At 44.1% G+C, this 23,172-nt stretch overlaps 1 protein-coding gene across 3 annotated transcripts in view; it reads left to right on the top strand.

Annotated features, from left to right (window-relative positions):
- BDNF (brain derived neurotrophic factor) overlaps window positions 1-22,502 on the top strand; it is a 41,875-nt gene extending 19,373 nt beyond the window's left edge. For all 3 annotated transcript variants that reach the window (XM_075545961.1, XM_075545963.1, XM_075545962.1), the window contains exon 2: window positions 19,415-22,502. In XM_075545961.1, the coding sequence (XP_075402076.1) occupies window positions 19,436-20,182 (747 nt within the window). In that variant the 5' untranslated portion in view covers window positions 19,415-19,435 and the 3' untranslated portion in view covers window positions 20,183-22,502. The remainder of the gene's footprint in view (window positions 1-19,414) is intronic.
- Window positions 22,503-23,172: the final 670 nt, after the last annotated feature.

Consider the following 23,172-nt stretch of genomic DNA (forward strand, 5'->3'; position numbering starts at 1 on the left):
CCCTTGCAGCTATTTCCCATTTCTCATCTCCTCTACTCGGCAGCTGCTTTGCCCATGCCTCAGATACATCATGCACTACATTATGCTGAAATTGCCTGTATCTGTGTCTTACTCAGCCATCTTCCTTCTAATAGTAAAGTTCTCCAAGCGGAAATTCCAGCTCACCTGGTGTTCCAGGTACGTGTGCTCCCAGAATGTCTGTTCACTGAAATGGTCACAGGTAACTGTTACCTGAAGTCTGAGCTGCAGGGCCACCGCAAACGGCACGCTTGATACATTGACATCCAACAGAAAGGCTTCCGTGAATAACCCGACCATGGAAGGATGGGTGACCTTGGTAGCTATGAAGGAGAACCAGGCAGAAAAGCAGCTGGAAACAACATCTGAGTCTTTTCTGTCCTCATGGAATAAACATGACCTGCAGCTGAGCTGCCTTCCTATGAGGGCTGTATGACCTTCAGCTTTAACCGTGCCCAGAGCCCTGCTGAGGAAACACGAGCTTGTATCTTTTCTGTGACACACACCTGGTGCATTTCAGTTTATTATCCTATGAGCGCTGAAAACATTTTTTTTTCACTTTGTAAACCTGTGACTGGTGATGAGCCATGCAAAACTGGCCATTTGGGGCAACACTGAAATACTTCTCTTGAAAACAATTGCTAGGTAACTCAGAGTGGGTGGCCACCTCCAGAGCCCCCCGATTTCCTTGCTGTACTACAAAATCTGTGACAACTTAAGCTGGGATTCGGTCATTTGAAGAATCCATTATGAGTTAACTAGTCAATTACTCCTCTTTTAGGTGAAGCAGCCTCGAAAATGGATTTTCCTATAGTAAAGTGCATCCGAACTCTGCGAGTCCCTATAAGCTTTGGTGTGTGAATAAATGAATAGACCATTTGTCAACGCGTGTTGTTATGTGCTGTAGAATTGTCCCCCAGCTCAGGGAGACCCCAGGCGCAGTGGTGGATCAGATACCTGTTTTCCATGGCTGGTTTTCTGAAGCAGACTGCCAGGCCTTTCTTCCTAGCCAATCTTCATCTGCAAGCCCCGCTGAAATCTACTCCACATCATAGCCACTTGCGAGCCTGCGCATCAGGTGTTCATTTTTATTTCCAATCAGAGGCAGCTTAAGCCTTTTGTGCAAAAGAGAGCCCTAGGTCAAAAAGAACAGGATGGTAAACTTCCTAGAGAACCAACTGGAAGGAAGGAGGTGGAATCCCACGTGGCCTCCCAGCTTTTGGGCATGTCCCCACACCTGGGCTCATCATTTCCTTATAAGGTGGTTCCAGAATGCATTGCGCCACTCAGACCCAACTGGGACAGACCTCACCTAACAGAGCTTCCCTAATCAAACTGGTAAGGGTGTCTCTTACTGCTTTTTCTGACCTCCAAATGGCCCTCTGTGTGTCATGCTGTCTAGTTATCTGGCTATTTGCTAGCCTGGAGTCTGGAGAGAGTGGGGGCACCTTCAGTGAGCATTTTGGAATGTTTCACTTCAGGAAGGTGATGAAAACGACTGCTGGGTTGTCATGATCCGTTTAACGTCGCGGCGCAGCTTTGGCCGTCCGAATCACGGGAGATCTGCTTTCCAGATGATTCTACATGTGGAGATGAGAGGCTTTGCTTGGGGCTTTTTTTTGGGGGGGGGTTGCTTTTTGAGAGTGGCTTTTCATTCGGTCTCTAAATTGGGGGGCAAAGGTCCAGAGGGAGCGTTTTCAGAAGTGTTTGAAGTTTGCATTGACTTTTGGAGCTCAGTGAGATGCCTCCCTGTACGTGGCACGCCCCTGTCGCTAAGTGGAGTCCTGATCACGAAGAATAGGAGCCTTCCTTGGGGTCATGCACTCCGAAGTCGGTGTCCTTGCAGTTTTCTCTCAAATGGTTTCCCACTACGCTTTACAGACTTTGTAGACTGTTCCATCGCAGATGACCTCATGGAGTCATTTAAACACATGTCCTCTCCTCCAGTCTTTGTGAGCCTGCTCGTGTGCTCTGTTTATGTTTAGAGTCGGCCCTTTTGGAGATGCTCTTTCTTCCCCACATGTCAAAGGCTCAGACTTTGCAGAATGGGCCCCTCACTTCTTGTGTTTGGGCCACAGTCCTCCCCAGGGCTGTGTTGTACTTCACCACAATGGTTGGTAGCCTTTCCCTTTACAGTTTACAAAGCCTTTTCTATTGACGATCATCCCTTGGCATAATGGCTGCACTCAGGCAGGCAGGCAGGCAAGCAGCTGGGCATTCTTACCCTAGCACAGTGAATTCGGTGAGGCAGCAGGATCCATGAATTTATTCACCCTGAGTATACCCTACATTTATCTAATTTACAGGTTTAAAAAAAAAGTTGAGTATTAACTGTTTCATATGGTCAACTCAATAGAAAGGGCTAGACAAAGGGCCTTAATTTGGGTCTTCAGCCCAGCAGTTGGGGCTATCTTTGATACCCAGTGATCCCACTTTATGCTGTTTCCTCCAGGAAATGTCCTGGAAGCTGAGCTGTTGGTAGTCGCAAATTCCTTAACTGTAGTCACCGCTGGGAAGCAAATCAGCAAAAGAACTGGAGTAAATCTCTGGGGTTATTTGTTGAATCAGAGCAGTGTAAGAGAATGTTTGACTTGATGTACTAAGGTTGGTAGCATAAGACAGCACTGGGTTAAATTTTGTTTTAAATTAAAGTTAGTTTTACGATGTATATTGATAGTTTGTTTATTTGCCCGGTTAAAAAATCAAAATGATATTTTAAAAGGTCGGCACTGAGAAATCTCACCCTTCCTGTTCTTGCCCACTCAATTCCCCTTCCAACGCACACCATCTACAGATATATGACCATCTCCATCAGTTGCCTGTGACTCGATTATAGTGTGTGGTATAGAAATACAAGTCAATATGAATCTGTACATTATTTCCTCCCAAGATACTCTGCTCTGTCCCTTGTTTTCATTACTAAAATATATTCCAGAAAGCTTTCTCTCTTAGTGCATGGGGATCTAACCATTTTTCCATTACAAGGATTCTATTCTAAGTATGTACTATAGTTTATCTAATTCCCTGTAGCTGGAAATTGGGTTATTTCCAGTGGTCTTTTTTGTGATTGGCATAACTTGTTGCAATTAATCATCTTACATATATATCATTTTGTTCACATGCACATATATTTGTTCATTTAGTCCCAGAAGTAGGATGTTTGAGCCAGCTGGGAAATGCATTTATAATCTTGATAGGTTCTGCCTCGTCACCCTGCAAAGGGCTTGAGCTCTTTGGCATTCCAACCAGCAGTGTTTGATAGTGCCTCCCCAAGGTTTGACACAGCCTCCCCAAGGTTTGACACAGCCTCGCCAAAGAAGGGATGAGATAAAAAGGTGAGAAACGGGAGGTGAACTGCTAAGTGAAGGATGAGTCTCTTCGCTTGCATTGCCGTGGAAGTGCTGCACAGTTTTAGGAGCTGGCGGAGACCTTCGTGCCAGTAGAAATGATGGCTCCTCGGGGCCATGGGCTTTTACGAAACAGTGACATCCAGCGAGTGGAATTTCTGCAACGGAAAGTTGAGCATCCTTTCATTACTCACATGCTATCAATGCTGGATCTAAAGACCACAGCCTGCCTTATGAAGACAGACAATTGCATGCAGAGCACAGTGTACCCACCTTTCAGCACCCTTTCCCCAGCTTTTAATATTATTTCCAGGACGGAATTCAAGAGATATGCCCCAAATCACAGAGGAAGTCTTGCCAAGTTTAAAACTCTCGCTCCCAAGGGGATGCTTTTTTAAGCAGTGATTTTGTGCCACCCCACCCCAAGATTTGTAATGAAATGATTAGTGCTTTTAAAAGTAGATGAAAACTGCCAGAGCACAATGTAAGCATGGAATTATGATGCAATAGTGCCCGACTTCTCCCTTCAGCTTGCCAGGCAGTTTCCTGCGTTGTGCAAATAGGGCATCGTGTAAAAACAGATGATTTATGACCTAGATAACGTCTCCACGTTGTGGATTGCATGCATTTTGGGTCTTGCTCCTGTAAGGCCTTACCATGCTGGTCAGAGAGACTGAGTCTCAATCTTACATTTGTGTCCGAAGACAGTGGGGGCCCGTTTCACAAAGCTGCCCTTTAGCTCCAGTGCGATCAGTGGAGCCCAGCCAGAAGGTGTATGGGATGCAAATGGACATTCTTTTTACATGACATGGTTTGACGGGATCACTTTAAAAAGGAAAGTCACTCCCCCTCCAGTGAAATCACTGCACTTGGGGGATTACATTGATGCTCACACCTAACCTGTACAAAAGGTAATTCCTGGGCATAGGGCGGACTGCGCAAAGTTGCATGACACACACACATTTGCTTTTGTTAAAATCTGTGTCGAAGCTTTCACAACAGGCATTTCCAGTTTCATTCTCAGGCTCCGTGCAGCTCTGAAAGTCTGATTTCTTCTCGTGGCTATTGCCCGAAGCAAGGGGTTGGCTCCTGTGCCTTTGGGACCTAACACAAGATGTCAGCAGAGGTTTGCATCCATTCGTAGTGGTGGGCTGCGGGGTCCACTTCCACTCTGCCATTGCCATTTGTCTCGCAGGCCTCTGGGTACCAGTTTGGTTACTGAGAACCCTTGTGAAGACTGCACTCCATGTTGTTTGTTCTGTTGCCTCTTTTGACTCGGTTGTCCTTGTTGGCACCATCTGTTGAGAGGCTTTCTGCTTTGTCGATGCTGGACTGTGCGTTCTTCTGTGTTTTTGGCTTTCGCTGGTTGTTTGAGTTACTCTTTTGGAATGAATTTGAGATTCTGTGGGAAAGAATGCCTTGCCATAACTTTATTTTCACTCTCAGCCCCTCAGCTATATTCTCGAATAATAGAACAAAAGGGAGGAGTCACAAGTGGAGCAGCTAGAGACCTAAGTCTCTAGACTTGAGAAGATGAAGTTTGGGTGCTCAAAAGAAAGACTTTATTCCACAAGAGTTAAGGAGGAAAGGACACAATAGCACCTGACTTCTGACTGAAATTGTTCTTGGTCCGGTGAAGTTGGTGCCCAGGTTTTAGGTTGTTGCGGTTATTTGCCTGAAAAGCATGTGGTTCTGTTCTGGTGCCCTAAGAGATCTTCTGAGGGGAAAACTATTCTAACAGCACAAATTATATTCATAAATCATGTTGACACCGTGTCCTATTCAGCAGGCATGTGTGGTATGGCGAGTACGTTGGAGCAATCCAGTATTAGGAAGAGGGTAGTAAAAAAAAAAGTATTAGTGTCCTATAGAGTGCGCATGGAGCCTGTATGTAAGTCAACTGTGGTGATCAGGAAGGACCACATGAGGCTTGACTTAAAAAGTAAGAATTTGGTGCAGAGGGTCTGTAAGATGTCTCCGCCAAGTAGGCCTCCTTGAAATGTGAGACACACTTCCACACCTGACCTCATGTGGAAAGAGCCACTGTGAACTAGCCTTGACTATGAGACCAGACTCTGCCTTTGGGGATCAAATTCTGTCTCTACCATATGCTGGGTGTCTATTCTTAGGGAAGTTACTGAACTTCTCTGAAGCTCAGTGTCCTCAACTGAAAATGGTGAATAATTCTAATATCTGTTGCATAGCCAATACATGCTTGTCATCTTTTGGATGTAAAGAAAGGTTTGATATTGCTTATCTTGATCATTTACCCACCCCAAGCATTTTCTAGGCTTCCCCCGACACTCCCACCAGCATTGTGCGTATTCATAGGTCCTAGGTCGAATTATAAGGCTCCCTAGTAGCAGAGGAGATTAAGTGTTGGGCTGCTAACCCTAGGTTGGGGTTTCACCTTCTCAGCTGCTCTGTGGAGAAAGATGAAGCTGTCCACTACTGTCAAGATTTCTAGTTTCGGACACCCATTGAAGCAGGTATACTTTCTCCTGTGGGATTGCTATGAGTTGGAACCAACCTGGTGGCAGTGTTTTTCGGTTGTGATGGGGGTTGTTTTCCAATGTCGAAATGTGGAGCCCCCATAACACAAGCTCAGCAGCTGCTGCACAGGAGAAAAAGGTACTGACCTGCTTCTGTCAAGTTCACAGCCTTGGAATCCTTGCAGACCAATCCCCTCCACCCTCTAGGGACACCATGTAGTCATGATAAATCTAGGTTGATTCTAGGGCATTGGATTTGACTTTGTTACATAGATATACAGCTTTATCCCATTCCTTAATTCCAGAGATTGATATTTGAGTTTACATGTCTTTTGAAGGAATTGGGTGCTCAGTGAAGAAGAGTGGGGCCAAACGGATGTTCCTCCAGGTCTGGTAATCATGGCAACATGGAGTTGGGTGTTTCTTCATAGGTACCATCTAGTGGCCTCAGTGCGATGGATATGTTCTGACCAGCCGCCTGGGCTTTTTGTCATCTGAGATGTTCATGTTTTCCTTGTCTTTTTTAGTAGCTCTGGCACAGGGCCAGTTTCATGAACAGCGTCCATAATGCAGGCTCATTATGCAGGGTGCCCTGCAGCTGGCTGCCTGTGATACTCAGGTAAACAGTGACACTTGGAAGAGTCGGGGCCTGGGGTGGGGAATTGGGCAGGGCAACACGTTCAATTATTTTTCCTCCTGAATTAAGCTACAAATAATGAGCGCTTTCCTATGCTTCACCGTAAGTAATTAAAGAAATTATAGAGTTGAATGCAAAAATAACCCGAAGGACAACTGCATGTGTTGAACCACCAGTTTTCTCCATGTGTGCACAAGATTAATCCTCGTTAACGCTCAGAACATTGAGTCTCTACAGAAAGGCTTGCATGTCCACACATGTTGTGGCAGCTACCCACACGCTTCTGTATGACTCCACAACCCAGCAGAAGGGCTGTGGTGTGTGCCTTTGCGCTTCAGTGGAATTTAACAAACTGGTTTCCTGAAAATGGTCTCATCAAGGTGAGAAAGAAACAGAACGAGTCGCCTTCTCTTGCTAATTTCATCTTTCTTCCAGGATTTCTTGATGGCCCCTTTCAAGGGAAAGGTATTCTTACATGTCTTGAGGCAATTCCTCTTTCCAATTTCTTCTCCCCACCTGTTTTCACCTCTCGCTTTTTAAAATGTCATGGTTTCTCTTCTTCAGAGGACAAGGTCTGCGCTAGAGAGGCTCCATCATCAGGTGAGCCTTGCTCGCCCCATTCTCATTTTAGCCCTTTCTGAATTAAGGAAGCGGAAGACTGCCTGTTTCGCCCAAAGATGGGTCTGATTATGTGCAGGTATTCTTTCTATCATGGAAATTGTTCAGATAACTAATTAACCACAGGAGTACATTGACGGTGGAAAATTTCAGGAGCACCATCTGGAAAAACCAGGAAGGACATGCCTTTACCACAACTCTGGGGTCCATTAAGGGTGTGTTTGTGTGGCAACAGTGTGTAACTCGGTGTCTAATGGGCGTTGGCCACCAGCTGTAGGAACTCCCATAGCATTTCATGAGCTCTTAGTGTCCAACAACCCCCTAGAGGCAACCTGTTGATTGAAAGTTGCCAATCCTGAAGAAAGGGACTAAAAGGGCATGCATTAGTATTAACTTTCTTCTTCTTTTAATTGTGACTTTTCTAGAATGTTCCCAATCCTCACGCAGTGCCAAACTTCTCGCCCTAAAAGAGGGAATCCTTCCATCCTCTTGTTTGAGGGTGTTCTCGCATCCCCTCTTCTTACGGACAAGATTGACAGTTGCATCATCCTGTATTATTATTTTAGGCACAGTCTGCTTCTTCCTGGACTCAGGACCATGGAAGACAGTGATCGTCTATACTTTTACCGTAGCCCCCGTTATTAGGTGTGCCTTGTTTTTAATTGGGACAGCCTGTTAGCTAGTTTAACGTCTGTACTTTTCTGTGTGGGGCTCAACGGGGAACCAAACATCTGAGACACTGCTTGGTAAATTAAGGTTGTGTCACCTGAGCTCCGTCCACTTATAAATGATTTGATAGTAATAATACCAGGCTTCCCAGTGCAAACCATTGGCATCTCTACTGGTGAACTTGGTGTTTAGAAACAAGTGGCCTTTGCAGCCCTTCGTATGACGCTCAGTGGACACACCTAGTTTTGCTTATGAACTATCCCATCAACTCATAATGCTGTTCATCCCAGAAAATTGTATTCTGGGATTTCTTCAGTCTTGAAGCAAGTGATTCTGAAAGCTGGAACCTGACTGATAAGTCATGTTGCCTTGCCTGCCCACCACCTTGTTGAAATAGAGGCAGCTCTGGGCCGGAGGCAGTGGTTGGTTCTTGATACTTACCCTTGTGTTTTAAGGTTTTGTTGTTGCTGTTGCTAGGGGCTACTGCTGTTATTTTATTTGTGGGAGGGCAGATATTTTTGTTGCTTCCTTGACTGCTTGGGTTTTTGTTTTTCTTTGGTTGGTTGGTTGAGTTTTAATTTCATGATTCATATAGCCTTTTGTGTTAATTTTTGGAAAAGTCTAGAAATAAATAAATCGAGTGGATAAATCCATCCTCTACCTAGTCACTGTCTCTGTTTCACCCTTTCAGGACAAAAAGAACTCGAAAGGACCAGTGACATTTGGCTGAAAGTAATATCAAGGTGCCTGGAAATGCCCCACCTGTTGTAGCTGGTTGTATCATTCCCAGCATTCTTCTGATAGGCTTGTTACAGGTCAGGGATGCTAATTATGCGTGCGCTTGTCTGGGAGCCATTAGATAAAAACTACTGATTGAGTGAAAGTCTGGATGTAGGTCAGCAGTTCTCTATAAATTCTCACTAAGCCAGTCATGTTTAGAGATACCCGACCTGTGACGGCATAAACAACAGTAGAAAAACCAGTTGACCCAAAGAGAATACAGATCTTATGTAGTACCTGTGAATCACCTTGAAGCAGAGGGCTCTTGTGAAACTACAGGTTCTAACAGTAGGTGATGTTGAATTGGGGAGGAGAAATGAGAGATTCTGAATCTCTTAGAGGCTTTCGGGTGACACTGATGTCGCTGGCCCTTGTATCACACTTAAGTTTTCTGAGAAATCTAAGTTAAGACCCCACAAGGTTCTCCTGCTGTTGAAGTACGTTTCCTAACATATTTTAAATGCTTTGATATATGCAATGTGAAATGTAATGCCCAGGTAAATGATCTGACGTTTTGGTTTGTTGTCATGTGCCATTGAGTGGATTCTAACTCCTGTCAGCCTGTAGGAAAAAGTAGATGTACTTTCTCAGGCTATAATATTGACAGACGCAGACTGCCACCTTTCTCCTTTGAAGCAGCTGGTGGCTTCAAACTGCCCACCTTTGGCTTAGTGACTGAGTACTTAACTACTGCACTTTCAGGGCTACTGGTTTCAGGCTAAAAAACAAAACCCATTGTCATCAAGTCAATTCTGACTCATAGCAGCCCTATAAGACAGAGTCGAACAGCCCCTGTGGGTTTCCAAGGCTGTCAGCCTTAGACTGGAGCAGACACCTCATCTCTCTCATGAAAAGTGGCTGGCAAATTTGAACCACTGACTTTGTGATTGACATCTCAATACACAGCCCACTCCACTACCGGGGCTCCTGCTTGTGAGACGAGGATGTATAAAATGAATTTTATATTTGGATTTTTCCCTATAAATTTGAGAGTCTGTATATTTAGATACAATTTAAATTCCTGTTTTACAATGTCATATGTTTTCTATCCTTCTAAAAACTAAAACCATACCCAGCAGCGTGGAGTCAGTCCCACTCCGTAGGACAGAACAGAACTACACTACTGCTCCTTAGGGCTTGGGAGACTGTAACTTTCTATGGAAACATGCCACCCCCTCCGTCTCCCTTGGAAAAATTGGTGGATTTGAACTGCTGGCCTTATAAGTAGCAGCCCATTGGGTAACCCACGACACCACTAGGGTTCCTTTCCATCCCCCTACTTACCATTCCACTCTGCTGCCAACTGCAAGGTCAGCGGTTGGAGGCCACCTCAGCAGGAAGGTGCAGCAGTCTGCTTTCATGGAACCTTTAGGGTAATTGGACCTTGAACTTCAGGGTTGTTGATGGCAGCTGGCTTGATTTACATTTACGGCGCTGTCTTACAGATGGGCCCCTGAAATCTCATGGAACCAGATAGATGGAATCTCCTTAATAAGCATCACTGTCTGTCACATATGAGAACTTGATCAATAAATTGGTTTGGGTAATACAGTAGTTACAGCATTGTTTCATCTGAACTTCAGGTCACAATAAGAAGTCCTTCCTGAAGTTGTAGAGAAAGCAATATCTTAATTTAAAAAGCTAGGCTTTTTAATGAATGTTGACTGCCATTTGGTTCTTAAAGATTTAAAAAAACATAAAACAAGAAAACACTTTTGGAAAACATTCGTTTGGTAGTCCAGTGCCCTGCAGATGCTTGCTGCGGGACTTCTGCGTGAGAGACTAGAGCTCCGCGCAGGCTGGGTGGTGCTGCTCTGGAAAGAGGAGGCAGAGGAGGGCACGGCATGGATGGGGCGTGCTGATCTGGTTTTCCAGAAGCCGGGGCTGGCTCCGGCACATCAATCAGTAGGTGTCCTAAGTAGGACAGAACCGATGGAAGGACTTTGACGCCCGTGGTTGGTGGCAGAGTGTGCTAGGGGTTGGCGAGGCCCTGGGATACTCTTGGTGCAGATCAGTCCCTTTGCAAGGAATGCGTGTGTATCCTCATTAAAGTTTGCTTTAAGAATTATGCTTGATTAATTGCACAGCCCTAAGAGACTGCGCATATGAATATCGCCAGCCCAGAGGACGATGAGTCAGTGAGTGCTTGTGGAGAATCTGGTTTGTGCAGGGTATTGTACAACTTGCTCTAGGTGGCAATTCAGGAAAGACTATCCACCCGATCCATGCTTTACATGGTCTACTTTTACTCTTGGGAGGGGTAGGTTTTCCATCATTAGGAAAATCTTGATTTTTGTTAGAATGTGCTGGAGAGTAGGCTGGGGAAATAGAGGACCAAACTTACGGTGCTTTTTTTTGGGTAAAGGTACACATTCTGCAAATGTATTTGTCAAATGAAAGATTCTGGGAAATAGCTATTTTTATTATGGCATTTACATATATGTATAACGCTAGGTCCCTGATCTGAAAATCAGGAAAGGGATGCACCAGAGTCATATTTTTACACGATATTTACGCAATCTGTATACGGAGCAAATAATCTAAGAAATCGGGCTCTAGGAATTCAGGACAGATAAAAACCCTGAGGAAAAGTAGTGGGAATAGTGATATCATGAAGGTGGGGGTGGGAAGTGCGGGGGGAGAAAGGGGAACCCACCACAAGGTTGTATATATAACCTCCCTCTCCCCCAGGGGAATGAAAATCAGAAAGGTGGGTGAAGAGAGACAACGGACAGTGTAAGACACAAAATAACAATATATAATTGATCAAGGATTCATGAGAGGGGAGGGGAGGAAGGGGGAAAAGAGAGGAACTGATACCAAGGGCTCAAGTAGAAAGAAATTGTTTTGGAAATGTTGATGGCAACACAGGTACAAGTGTGCTTCGTATATTGAATGATGGATTGTTCTAAGATTTGTAAAAGCCCCCCCCCATAAAATGATTAATTAAAAACAAAAACGGAACAATGTAGCTTCAGAATAGGAAAAAAGAAGGCTCATTAACAGCCCACTATATGCACACGACATAACCTTGCTTGCTGAAAGTGAGGAGGACTTGAAGCACTTGCTGCTGAAGATCAAAGACAGCAGCCTTCCATATGGATTTTATTTCAACGTCAAGGAAACAGAAGTCTTCCAACAGGGACCAGAAGCAACATGAAGGTACATGGAGAAAAGAGGACTTTGGTTTACTTAGATCCCCAATCAATGTCCAGGGAAGGAATCAAACGTGGCATTGCATTGGGCAGTCTACTGCCACCGCCACTTCAAAGATAATCAGACAGGTTCTCTCAGGAGTACACTTGTGTTACAAGGCTTAGGGCGCCTTAATAAAAAGTTCAATCAAAGCAGGGGCTTCTAGTGGGATCTGCTCGATCAGTTAAAGTTAAGGCAAAGAGGTCGGCTCAGAAGGTTAAGACACCTGTTTGTTTATTGTTTATTCCCAAGGTGTCATCTTAATAGCATTTCTTGCAAGAGAAAGGACTCTCATGCGGGCTCACTCTGAAGAAGTGTAAAGTTTCTACATCGGTGAGAAAAAGTCTAGGAAAATTGTACTGAGTAATTCTTTCCCACCACATCGGTATTCCTGGTTACTGTCCTCTGATATTTTCATTGGGAAACCTTATCCATACACCCAACAGCCTGATGGTGCCTCTTCTGACTTCATTTTCTCTGCAGAGCAGGCATTGAAAAGGAACATGACTTGAGTCCCTCGGAGATGCCAAATCTGCCATTTTAACACAGTGAAAATCGAAGAGCCCAAAATTCTTCATGGGTCCAAGAGATGGCAACACAGCCTTCAGAAGTTTAGAGACCTAGATACAGGATGTGCTGTAAAACAATAGCTTCATATTTTGATAGTTTGGTTTAATAGTGTTTTTTTAATATTGCAGCACTACTTTCTGGCTTGTCCTCTTGCAACTTGTGTTAGTCTGGGTAGACAAATCCATGGACACTGATATATATGTAAGAAGGAACTTCAGATACAAGAGCAGTTGAATATTGATAAAGCATCCCAGCCCAGTCCAGATCGAGTCCATAAGTCTGATAATTTTCAATATTATCCCATATGTCTGGTCCGATCTATAAAGTCCTCTTCAGACTGACAGAACACATGCAGAAAGATCGCAGGCCAGTGGGTGGGAAGTCTTGTGGATCCAGTGGTGGTGTAAACATCTCAGCGTTGGCAGGCGTCTCCATGCGGCTTCTGCAGCTCTGAGACTCAAGGGTTATTGCCTGTGTCTTAGCTGCAGTGTTTCTCAGGGAGTGAGCAGAGAGAGAGAGTCTTTCACTTCCAAGGTGGACTACAGGAGTTCCCAGGATCCTCAGGAGAAGGCCATGCCCACCCAGAGGCCTCATTGGTTATGACCTGATTGACAGGCTAGACTCCACCCCTTCACTCTTAATTCTCTCAAGCTGACAATTATGTAACTACCATGCAACTCCTACATACAGTTAAAAATTATGTTTTAAAAGCTACATCCTTCTAAGTCTTGAAGTCATTGCACTATCAGATATCGTTTGCTAAAATATTTATTAGTTTCAATTGAGTGGGTATCAAGGTAAGGTGAGCATCTGTAAAACTCATATTTCTTCCCATAGTTTTTATGGATCTGAAATACCAACTCATTTGAGGAATGTGCATTTTTTTCTTGTTTTTCCTTAGTTGTTTATTTATTGTAAGCAGGTTTATTGGTTAAGCAACATATGAATACCGAGAAAGGATGTCAAAATAATGCAGAGGAATGGAAGAAAATAGTAGTTTAAGCCTAGTTTCCCTTTGGAATCCGGGGCTCTGGCCTTGTTCTATCAGGGGAAGAACAGTGAGTGAATGAGTTGATTAAAAACTCTGGGAAAAAATTAAAAAACAAAACAAAATAAAAACTCTGGTCCTCTTTCTTCCTGTACAAAATGGGAATCATCATAATTACCTGCACTTCCCAGGACCCTTATTATTTAATATTTGCAAAGTGTTCTGAGATCTTTGAATTAAGAGTGCTGAACAGTGGAGTCAAAGTTGAGTGGCATTGGAATGAGAGTTTGTAGCCCCGCCCTTCCTCCACCTCTCATTGTCCTCTTTCTCCCCAGAAGGCACTGGTGGTCACCATTCACCCATGGTGCACTTCGCCCTAACTCCTTTTCTGTTTGCGATTCACTTCAGCTTAAAATATATACACAAGTTTTTTGAAACTTAAAATAAATACTAAAAGATATATCTAGGCCTTTAGTTTACCAGTAAAGTGATATGTAATATTTCTTTTAAAAGGTAAATCACCACTGAAAAGAATATCAATGAATTCATTTGTCTCATCCAAGCCATTAGTTTTCAAGTCCTCCACACACTGCAGTAGCTGGTCTTCCGGAAGAAATGCCCTTGGCTCCCCTTGGCTCCTTCCTGCCTCTGAGGCAAGTCCAAACTCGCTAGCATCACCCTCAGAGCTCTCTGTAATCCGGTCATCTTTCCATCTCACTGTCACTGGACCTACCCCAGAACGCTTCTCTCCCAAACCTTACACCGCGCCTTCCTACCTCAGCTCCTTGAATCAAGCTGCCATCCTTTCACCGGGGTCTTTTCGGCATATGTTCAGCTCTTTTCCAAGCTTGGCAACCTTTCCCCCAAAGCATTACATGATTTCCCTAACTGAACACATCCTTCTCTTCTATAGAATGTGATTGATTACCCTCATGGGCCTTTTCCTACCTTTCTAATTTAGTTGCTACCTATATGTCTTACCCCCCTCTTAGACTGTAAGACTTGACGGTAGAAACCATGTTTGGTGAATGACTAGGTAAAGTAAGACTAATGTATGGATTAGAGATGTTAGATTGAAACTACAAGTTTTTGTAATATTTGCTAGGTCTCACGGAGGTGATCTCTCAATAGGTTTACATCTTGTATTCTAGGAATAGAATATTAATTGGCAATATTTTCATCACTGCCATTATCCTTGTTGGTTATAAGACTACCTACAACCCATAGCCATTTATTTCTGTGTTGTTTTCATTGATAGCACTCATCCATCTCTTAAAAAATGAGGCTCAAAGGGACTGGAAGCAAAGTTTTCTATTTCTTTATCTCAAATCAGATGTCTGCGGCATCTGTACTGTCGTTCGGTTTCTCTTCTTAGCTCTCAATATGGGAACGTGGTTTCAACATCCTTAATATTGTTTTCCCAAACTTTCTCTTACAGGAAGACTAAAGGAAATTCTATTCATAGAAATAACTACGCCATGGAGTTGAAGGGTCTTAGCAGTTACGAGTCATACTAACAAGTAGTATCTGAAAGGTGATGCCTTTAGAAAGTTGGGTTTAAGAAATACAACTGCAGTCCATGGCATCTATATTTTATAACCTGTTTCTTAGACCACATGGTCCAAGGCCTTTGTTTCCTACATTAATAGTCTAAAACCAGGACCTGTCCTGATGGTGGAAGCATGAAGATAAGTGGCCTGTTGGAGACAGTGGACGGATTACTTATTCTGTCTGAGCCATAATTGCCTTGTCTTATAATATTTTCCCTGAGCTCTTGTGATAACCAAATGATATAAGACGTACGCATATCATAAGCTTTTTTGCAAATTCAAGTTATTAAATCAAGAGACTATGCTGGCATGGGTGGTCATCTGGTTGAATTTTGAGATTTGTGGGAAGTTTAGAGATTTTTCATATTTAAACTAAACTTTTACCAAATTGTATTTGTTCTGAGACTGGGGCTAAGAAAACCTCCTCGCATTGGATAGATGTGGAGGAGTTTGTTTGTGTCAGCTTTGGGGAGAGTTATAGAGCACTGATACATGTGTTACAGATAAGCGTGTACATATGCACACAGAGAGAGACACTAACAGTATACGTAAAGTCTCCTTTGAAGGGCTGAGACGTCAGAATTGCAGTCGTTGTTAGGTTCCATCACGTCGGTTCTGCTGCATCGCTACTTGATGCAGCACAGGACCACCGCCCACTCCTGTGCCATGCTCACCAGTGTCCTTATGCTGGAGAATTTTACTGAACCCTTATTTCACGATTTCCCCTTTCACGATTTCCTCATAGGATGCCTACAGTTTCACTGGTGTTTAGCACATAAAAAACTTACCTTAAAAAGGTGAACTATTCAGAACTCTTTCTCCCATAGTTAAAAAAGACCATCAGTGTGTGCTTATAAAATATTACCATTATGGGATTGCTGTGAATTGGAATCGATTAGATGTCAAGGGATACTATTATCCTTTCTTATCTCTGATGAGGAGTCAGACCTGACCCGTTCTCTCAAAAATCTTACCGTCTGGCCATTAATTAGCAAATCCCATTAACCGTACTCACCGGTGAGTGAGTAGGAACGGAAATGAATGAGCATGACACTGAATGAGGTGCAGCGTGTAATCTTAGAAGAGGGGACTGCTCTGGAGGCTGAAGTAATTAGAGAAGGTGGCACGTATAATTTGATGCTTCAGTGTGGCACTAAGGATAAGTAAGACTTACCAGATAGGAGAGAGAAAGGAGTCTGCCGTAGGAATGGAACTTGTCACTTCCAGGCAATTACTTCTATGGGGCTCTAGGAATCCGGCCTGACCAGAGCAGAGGTGATAGAGCATTGAGTAAGATGATAAAGTTAGCTACCTAGGGTGAGACTAGATTTTAGAGAGAGTTAAGGTTAAAAAGACTCGATCTGTTCCTTTAGTACAACAAAGCCATTTCAAGTTTTGGTTCAAGAGCGTGAAAAACGTGAATGGAGACTGAATGGAGCAGAAAGGACGTCCAGTACCTCAGGCGATACTATGATCGCAAAATATGAGACGGTGAAGGCGGAACCCAGGTGGCACCACACCGGAGAGAAAGCTGAGGGAGAGGGCATATTTTGAAGGAAACATCCAGAGGGACTTATTGACCAAGTAGATTTGAAGGCCAGAAGAAAAAGGGGTCCCAACCTTGAGTCCAAGATTTCTACCTAGTGATTTGCGTTTCCCTGAACATTAAGAACCACCGGCACAAACAAATATCAGAAGGAAGCCTTGTTCTGGCAAAACAATCTTTAAGTTTGGTGTAGAGCCATTAGGCTTCAAGGCTGTATAATTGATCGGCAGTGTTGAAGAAGTGCTACTCAGAGTACAGTTGAATTTTAACCAAACATTATTAATTGGGCTTGGGCTTCACGCTGAAAGCCAAGGAGTATTGATTGAGCTGCTATTTATTCCCCTGGCTTATAGAACTGAGGATAAAATGATACTGGTCTTCTCCACTTTCCTAATCAATATATGATTAATAAAAGGATGAACGACACCAAGTAAAGTCAGGATGACTTTAATGTAGAAAAAGGTATCCTCAAAAGACTCAACACTATAGTAGTGATACTGGAATCTTCTACTCAGTGTTCTAAGAGAGCGCCATATCATACTCGCAGCAGTGTGTAGTTATTCAATTTATTATATTTCCCTGATTCCAAGATTCACCACCCCCCACATACACACCCATCCACACATGCTTTAAGATCCCTGAAATTGGGATGTGACTTACAAGTAATGTCAGCTCAGCCTTCTTGCTGCTGAGGCAGCAGTCACAACATGGTTGTCATTGTTTTAATCAATTCATCTTGGTTATTTTTCTTTTTTGTATATGCAGAAGACTTATATCTGGTAAAATGTGCCAAAATTTAAAAGAGCTCTTTTAGTCAGTATAAAACAAAAGTTCTAAAAAAGAAAAGAATAATTGACTTCCTCTACTCTTCGTGGTAGATAAAATGGTGTGTTTCATGAAAATGATATTTAAATGGATAAAATATGGTAGTAAAAGTTAGCTGATCCCAGCACATAGGTCATGATTATGATATAGATGGCTAGAGCAAAGTATTCTAAATTTGCATTCTTTGATCTAACATTGACCTAAATTCCAGGAACCCCTGGGGTTGCCTTAATTTGTACTGGGAGCATTATTAGGCGAAAGGAATTTCATTCAGGAGTAGAACTACTGCCTGCCCGGAAGGGAAGCCTTCCTGAGGGTCCATGGCATTCACAAATGTCCAAGTATTCGCAGAATGGATCCTGATGGTTATGCAAACCCACTTACCCTTTCCAATCTCAGACCGTTGTGCAATCAGGCACTTCTCAGTGGGTTTGCTAAATGGGCAGTGAGTGAGAATCCGCAAGGAGCGTTTCTTGTCTTGAGGGCTGGTGATAAAATCTCATAGTGGGAGATCTCTTTTAAGAAAGCCTGAAAAACGTGCAGTTTGGGCCATTTCTGCAATAAGACCTGTTGACTGGAGGTAGGTAGCTTTTTCATGTACTGATAGAACCACAGTGCTTTTTTCCTAACGATTTTCAGAAGACAATAACCAGGGCACATGGGTATCTATCTTTATGAAAGTCTCAACTCCAGAGCAGAGAAGGGGGGATCAAGTACACCTCTCTTTACTCCTGGGGGGTGGGGGGAGGCTGCGGGTAAAGTGAGTCTCAAGTCCTCCGCCATCTGATGGTAACCTTGAGCTCGTCGATAGGTATATTTTCATGCTGCTTATTCGAGTCTAATTGGCTTCCTAGAACACTCTTGCAGGTATAGAGCCAAATAACGAGTAGAGCAGCCCTCTGGCAAACAGGAAAAGATTAATTTTGTGTGGTATGCTGTTAAGGGACTTCCCAGGAAACTTCAAAAGCACAGGAAGAAGCTGCCTTTTCCAAAATGTGTAAAATGCCACTCAGCTTTTAAGAGGCATGATGAATACAAAACTCTCTCCCCCCCCCCCCCCTCTCTCTCTCACACACACACACACACACACACACACACACACACGGAGGCTGGCGCCTGCTCGCGCGCGCGCGCGCACACACACACACACGACCTTTTTTTCCAATATGAAAAGAAGCCGAGCGTCCTTTTGAGGGGTCTGATTAGTAACCAGAAAAGCCAAGGGGTGAGGGCCTCTGAGAGTTAGAGGAGATACAGTGTGAAGTCTACATATGGGAGGCATTGGAAATTGACTTCGATGCTTTTTGAATGCTGACTCCCCCAGTTTCTTAAGCAGACACATTGTTTTCATGACATCGGCCCCAGGCACAGACACATCATTAAAATCAATGTGGAAAATGATTTCTGTTTGGAAACAAGCAAAACGCTTTCAGTGACGACCACCCAGGTGTAGTAGAAAGAGCATTTAGACCCAGAAGGGGGCAGGGCTCGAGTGCTAATAGCAACTTTCTTCTTGACAAGGTAAGTCCTTCAGAGAGCCCTTTGTTCCCTTATCTTTAAAACAGACTGGCTTCGGGAATCCAGCAATGGGCTTTGCTCCATGGGAGGGCACCAAACCCCACCCCACCTGTCAAGGTAAAGCTCCCTGCCGCCTCTCCTGCTGTGCTGTTCATGCCTGGACACAGCACAAGGCGAGAAGACCGCTCAGACCCCTCAGGCCACTGCTGTTCCTGTCACGCGTTCTGTAGGAGGACTGTGTTGCTAACCAGAAAAAAAAAAATTTTTTTTTTACTATGACGCTTGCGGTTGTTGCTTAGTAACATTTCGGATTTTGTGTTTCCAGTGACAGCATGAGCAGAGATCATTAAAAATTAAACCTACTAAGCTGCTGAAGTGGGAGGAAGGAGACGTTGAAGCCACATTTTCTCACCAGCCATTTGATCTCAAGTTTCTATGCTAGGTCGTAGGGAAAATCTTGCGCGCCTCTGGCTTATATGAGAGCACATGTTACTCCCTGCTGACATTAAGCTGTGTCTGGTGCCCCTGGAGTTTATCGCCAATACATAAAGAACCTTGACCCTGCACGATGGCCTGGGATTACAATCAGATGGGCCCCGTTGCCCCCGGTGAGAGCCAGCTCTAACCAGTGTTGTGTCCTGTTTCTGCTTTCTCCTCCCAGTTCCACCAGGTGAGAAGAGTGATGACCATCCTTTTCCTTACTATGGTTATTTCATACTTCGGTTGCATGAAGGCTGCCCCCATGAAAGAAGCAAACATCCGAGGACACGGCAGCATGGCCTCCTACCCAGGTGTGCGGACCCATGGGACTCTGGAGAGCATGAATGGGCCGAAGGCCGCCTCCAGAGGCCTGCCTTCCTTGGCTGACACTTTCGAACATGTGATCGAGGAGCTGCTGGATGAGGACCAGAAAGCTCGGCCCAATGAAGAAAACGCGAAGGACGCGGACATGTACACGTCCAGGGTGATGCTCAGTAGTCAAGTGCCTTTGGAGCCCCCTCTGCTCTTCCTGCTGGAGGAATACAAAAATTACCTGGATGCCGCAAACATGTCGATGAGGGTCCGGCGCCACTCTGACCCTGCCCGCCGCGGGGAGCTGAGCGTGTGTGACAGTATTAGTGAGTGGGTAACCGCGGCCGATAAAAAGACTGCAGTGGACATGTCGGGCGGGACAGTCACGGTCCTGGAAAAAGTTCCTGTCTCGAAAGGCCAACTGAAGCAGTACTTCTACGAGACCAAGTGCAACCCCCTGGGTTACACAAAGGAGGGCTGCCGGGGCATCGACAAGAGGCACTGGAATTCGCAGTGCCGCACTACCCAGTCGTACGTGCGGGCCCTTACCATGGATAGCAAGAAGAGAATTGGCTGGCGGTTCATAAGGATAGACACTTCCTGTGTATGTACATTGACCATTAAAAGGGGCAGATAGTGGATTTATGTTGTATAGATTATATTGAGACAAAAATTATCTATTTGTATATATACTTAACAGGGTAAATTATTCAGTTAAGAAAAAAATAATTTTATGAACTGCATGTATAAATGAAGTTTATACAGTACAGTGGTTCTACACTCTATTTATTGGACCTGCCCATGACCAGAAGGGAAACAGTCATTTGCGCACAACTTAAAAGTCTGCATTACATTCCTCGATAATGTTGTGGTTTGTTGCCGTTGCCAAGAATTGAAAACGTAAAAAGTTTAAAAAAATAATAATAAATTGCATGCTACTTTAATGGTGAATTGATAATAAACTGTCCTCTTTAAGAAAACAGACAAAAAACAAAAACAACAAAAATTTGAACCAAAACATTCCGTTTACATTTTAGACAGTAGGTACCTTCGTTCTTGTTAGCACTCTGTTTCACTGCTTTTCACTTCTGATCGCGTTGGAATTAAAACAATGTCCTGGTGCTGTTGTCCTCGCTTTACTGGATGGGGGGATGGGAGGGGCAGTAGTTTTGTTCGTTTTGTGTTCTTTTGTTTGTTTAGTTTTGTTTGGTTTTGACTTTTAGTTTCCAGTTTCCGCAGGGAGTCGAGATGGGAAAAGAATTTGTTCCGGCTGTGTTCTAGCGGGTCAAAGATTCACTTTTAGGTGGTAAAGAAGGTCGCAGTATCAATCAGATAACTGAGAAGTGAATGGAAATTGAGGCAGAGGAACACAGCGCTCAGGGTGCACTTCCCAGGCCCTGCTTTGGGCGGGGAAGCTGCCTCTGTCGGAAAGAGGTCCTTAGAGCACGTTCTTTCTCTCCCTCTCCCTCCGGATCCCCTTTGTGCTACTGGTTTCTCTTAAGGAAAACGATCAGCTGCACACTGAGAAATATCTGACCGATGCTCTGAATGAACAAATTTTGTCACCTGGTGGCACTGACATAAGAATGGGCAACAGTGACTTTTCTTCTTCTCTTTGGGCAGTAACGAGAAAAGCAAACACGACTAACCCCAAGGAGAATTTGCTTGTGCTTTGAGGGTGGGTAGACTTTCAGGTCAGCTGTGGTAAGACTTAAGAGTGTCTTGCAAGCAAAAGGTGGAGTTCTGTGTGGTCCCACAGACACCTGGATCAGAGCAGGAAGCCACATTGCCAGTGAAATGCCACGGACCAGTGATGTAGAGGCCAGGTGGCGCAGACGGAGCGTTTCCGGGTGGTGCGGGAGGAATTTCTGCGTGGCCATCCTGAGGTCTAGGTCAGGGTAGGGGAGGATACTTGAGACATTCCAAAGGGGAGGCCTCTGGAATGACACACGGAGTTGCTTGGCCCTCACACTTTAAGTGCCTATTTTACCTAACTCTGCTCGAGAGCTTCTCCCAGGAGGACCATGTGAAAGCGGGCGGACACTCTCCGCCCCACCTCCCAGTGATTAGTTTCTTTTGAATAAAGCTGGATTCGCTGAGAGCAGGTGAGGAGCCAAAATGTGCATTCTGATCCTCAGATAGATGCACGGAGATAGATGTTTGCTACATGAACGCTTCTGCTGAAACTAGACTTGAGGAAACCAGGGTTTTATCTTTTCAGAATTAGGTAGAGGGGAAGGGGATAGACAAAGGCTTCGTGCGGAAAGCCCCACCCATAGAAAATCTGGTCCAGAAACACTCTAAGAAGGTGTCTGGGTGTCCAGAACACCAAGGTTCAAAGGTGCCCTGCTCAGTGGAAGAGGCCGGGGCAGAATTGGCAAAGTTTACTCCGCAGTGGAGGCTCCAGCCACCTCCACCCTTTCACATCTTGACCTAGATGTCAAGTCGGGAGCCTGGAAGAGTCTCCGTGGTCCTGGGGGCAAAATGGGCCTCACCGAAAATTCATGCGAAACCCAGTTGCCAGCCTTGAAAATGTTAGTGGTCAGACCAGGCTCAGGATCACAAATAGAAGAAAATCCTAAACTCGCTGCTGTATCTTAGCAGTGTGAGGGCTAAACAAGAGAATGACCCCCGGGATCCAGGGGAGGAAGTTGACACCGGCAAGCTCTTTGTCCTGTTCAGGCCTTCTGTAGAACTCAGCCTGCCCTTTCCACTGTCACTCGAGTCCGTCTCATTAAAAGAAGGAGTGAGTGATCTTCAGGACGAAATCGTTTAGGTTTATTTTATGCCGTTTGAAAATACTCTTTGTAATTATGTTTAACATGCAACGAATGCTTGGAAGACTATCTGCTGTTTGCTAACTTCTTTCAGCTTCCTTTTGAGGTACACATATTTTACACATGTCCCCCCACCCGGCCCCACCCCTTCCCATCCCTAGGGGGTGGAAAGAGTCCCCATCAACTCTTCAAATGATGACATGGGTCAGATCTGTTAGGTGGTTCCATAGGCGACATCCAGCAATTGTGCGGCACGCTTCTCAGATAAAGGATATCACGGTCACATGCTTGGTGGCTTATGTTGACCTAATATTTATGGTGTTGAAATTTCCCTCTGTTGCTGTTTGTTTCTGTTTTGTTGTTGTTGTTCTGTTCCGCTGTTTGGTTTTTGTTTTTGAAGTCTTGCTGTGGTCCCTTTGTGGCAGAAGTGTTTCATGCATGGCAGCAGGCCTGTTGCTTTTTTATGGTGATTCCCATTGAAAATGTAAGTAAATGTTTGTGGCCTTGTTCTCTCTCTATGGTAAAGATATTATTCACCATGTAAAACAAACAAAAAATATTTATTGTATTTTAGTATATTTATATAATTATGTTATTGAAAAAAATTGGCATTAAAACGTAACCGCATCAGAAGCCTATTGTAAATACAAGTTCTATTTAAGTGTACTAATTAACATATAATATATGTTTTAAATATAGAATTTTTAATGTTTTTAAATATATTTTCAAAGTACATAAAAATCTGGGGGTTGTGGGTTTTTTTCTCTTCACTGTAAAACAAACATGAAAACGTGTTTTACTATAAATACGTGTGTTCCTTGTTTTAAGACCAACCTGGCTAGTTTTCACA

The sequence above is a fragment of the Tenrec ecaudatus genome, chromosome 4 (genome assembly GCF_050624435.1).
Source record: "Tenrec ecaudatus isolate mTenEca1 chromosome 4, mTenEca1.hap1, whole genome shotgun sequence".
In the NCBI taxonomy this organism is placed as follows: Eukaryota; Metazoa; Chordata; class Mammalia; order Afrosoricida; family Tenrecidae; genus Tenrec; species Tenrec ecaudatus.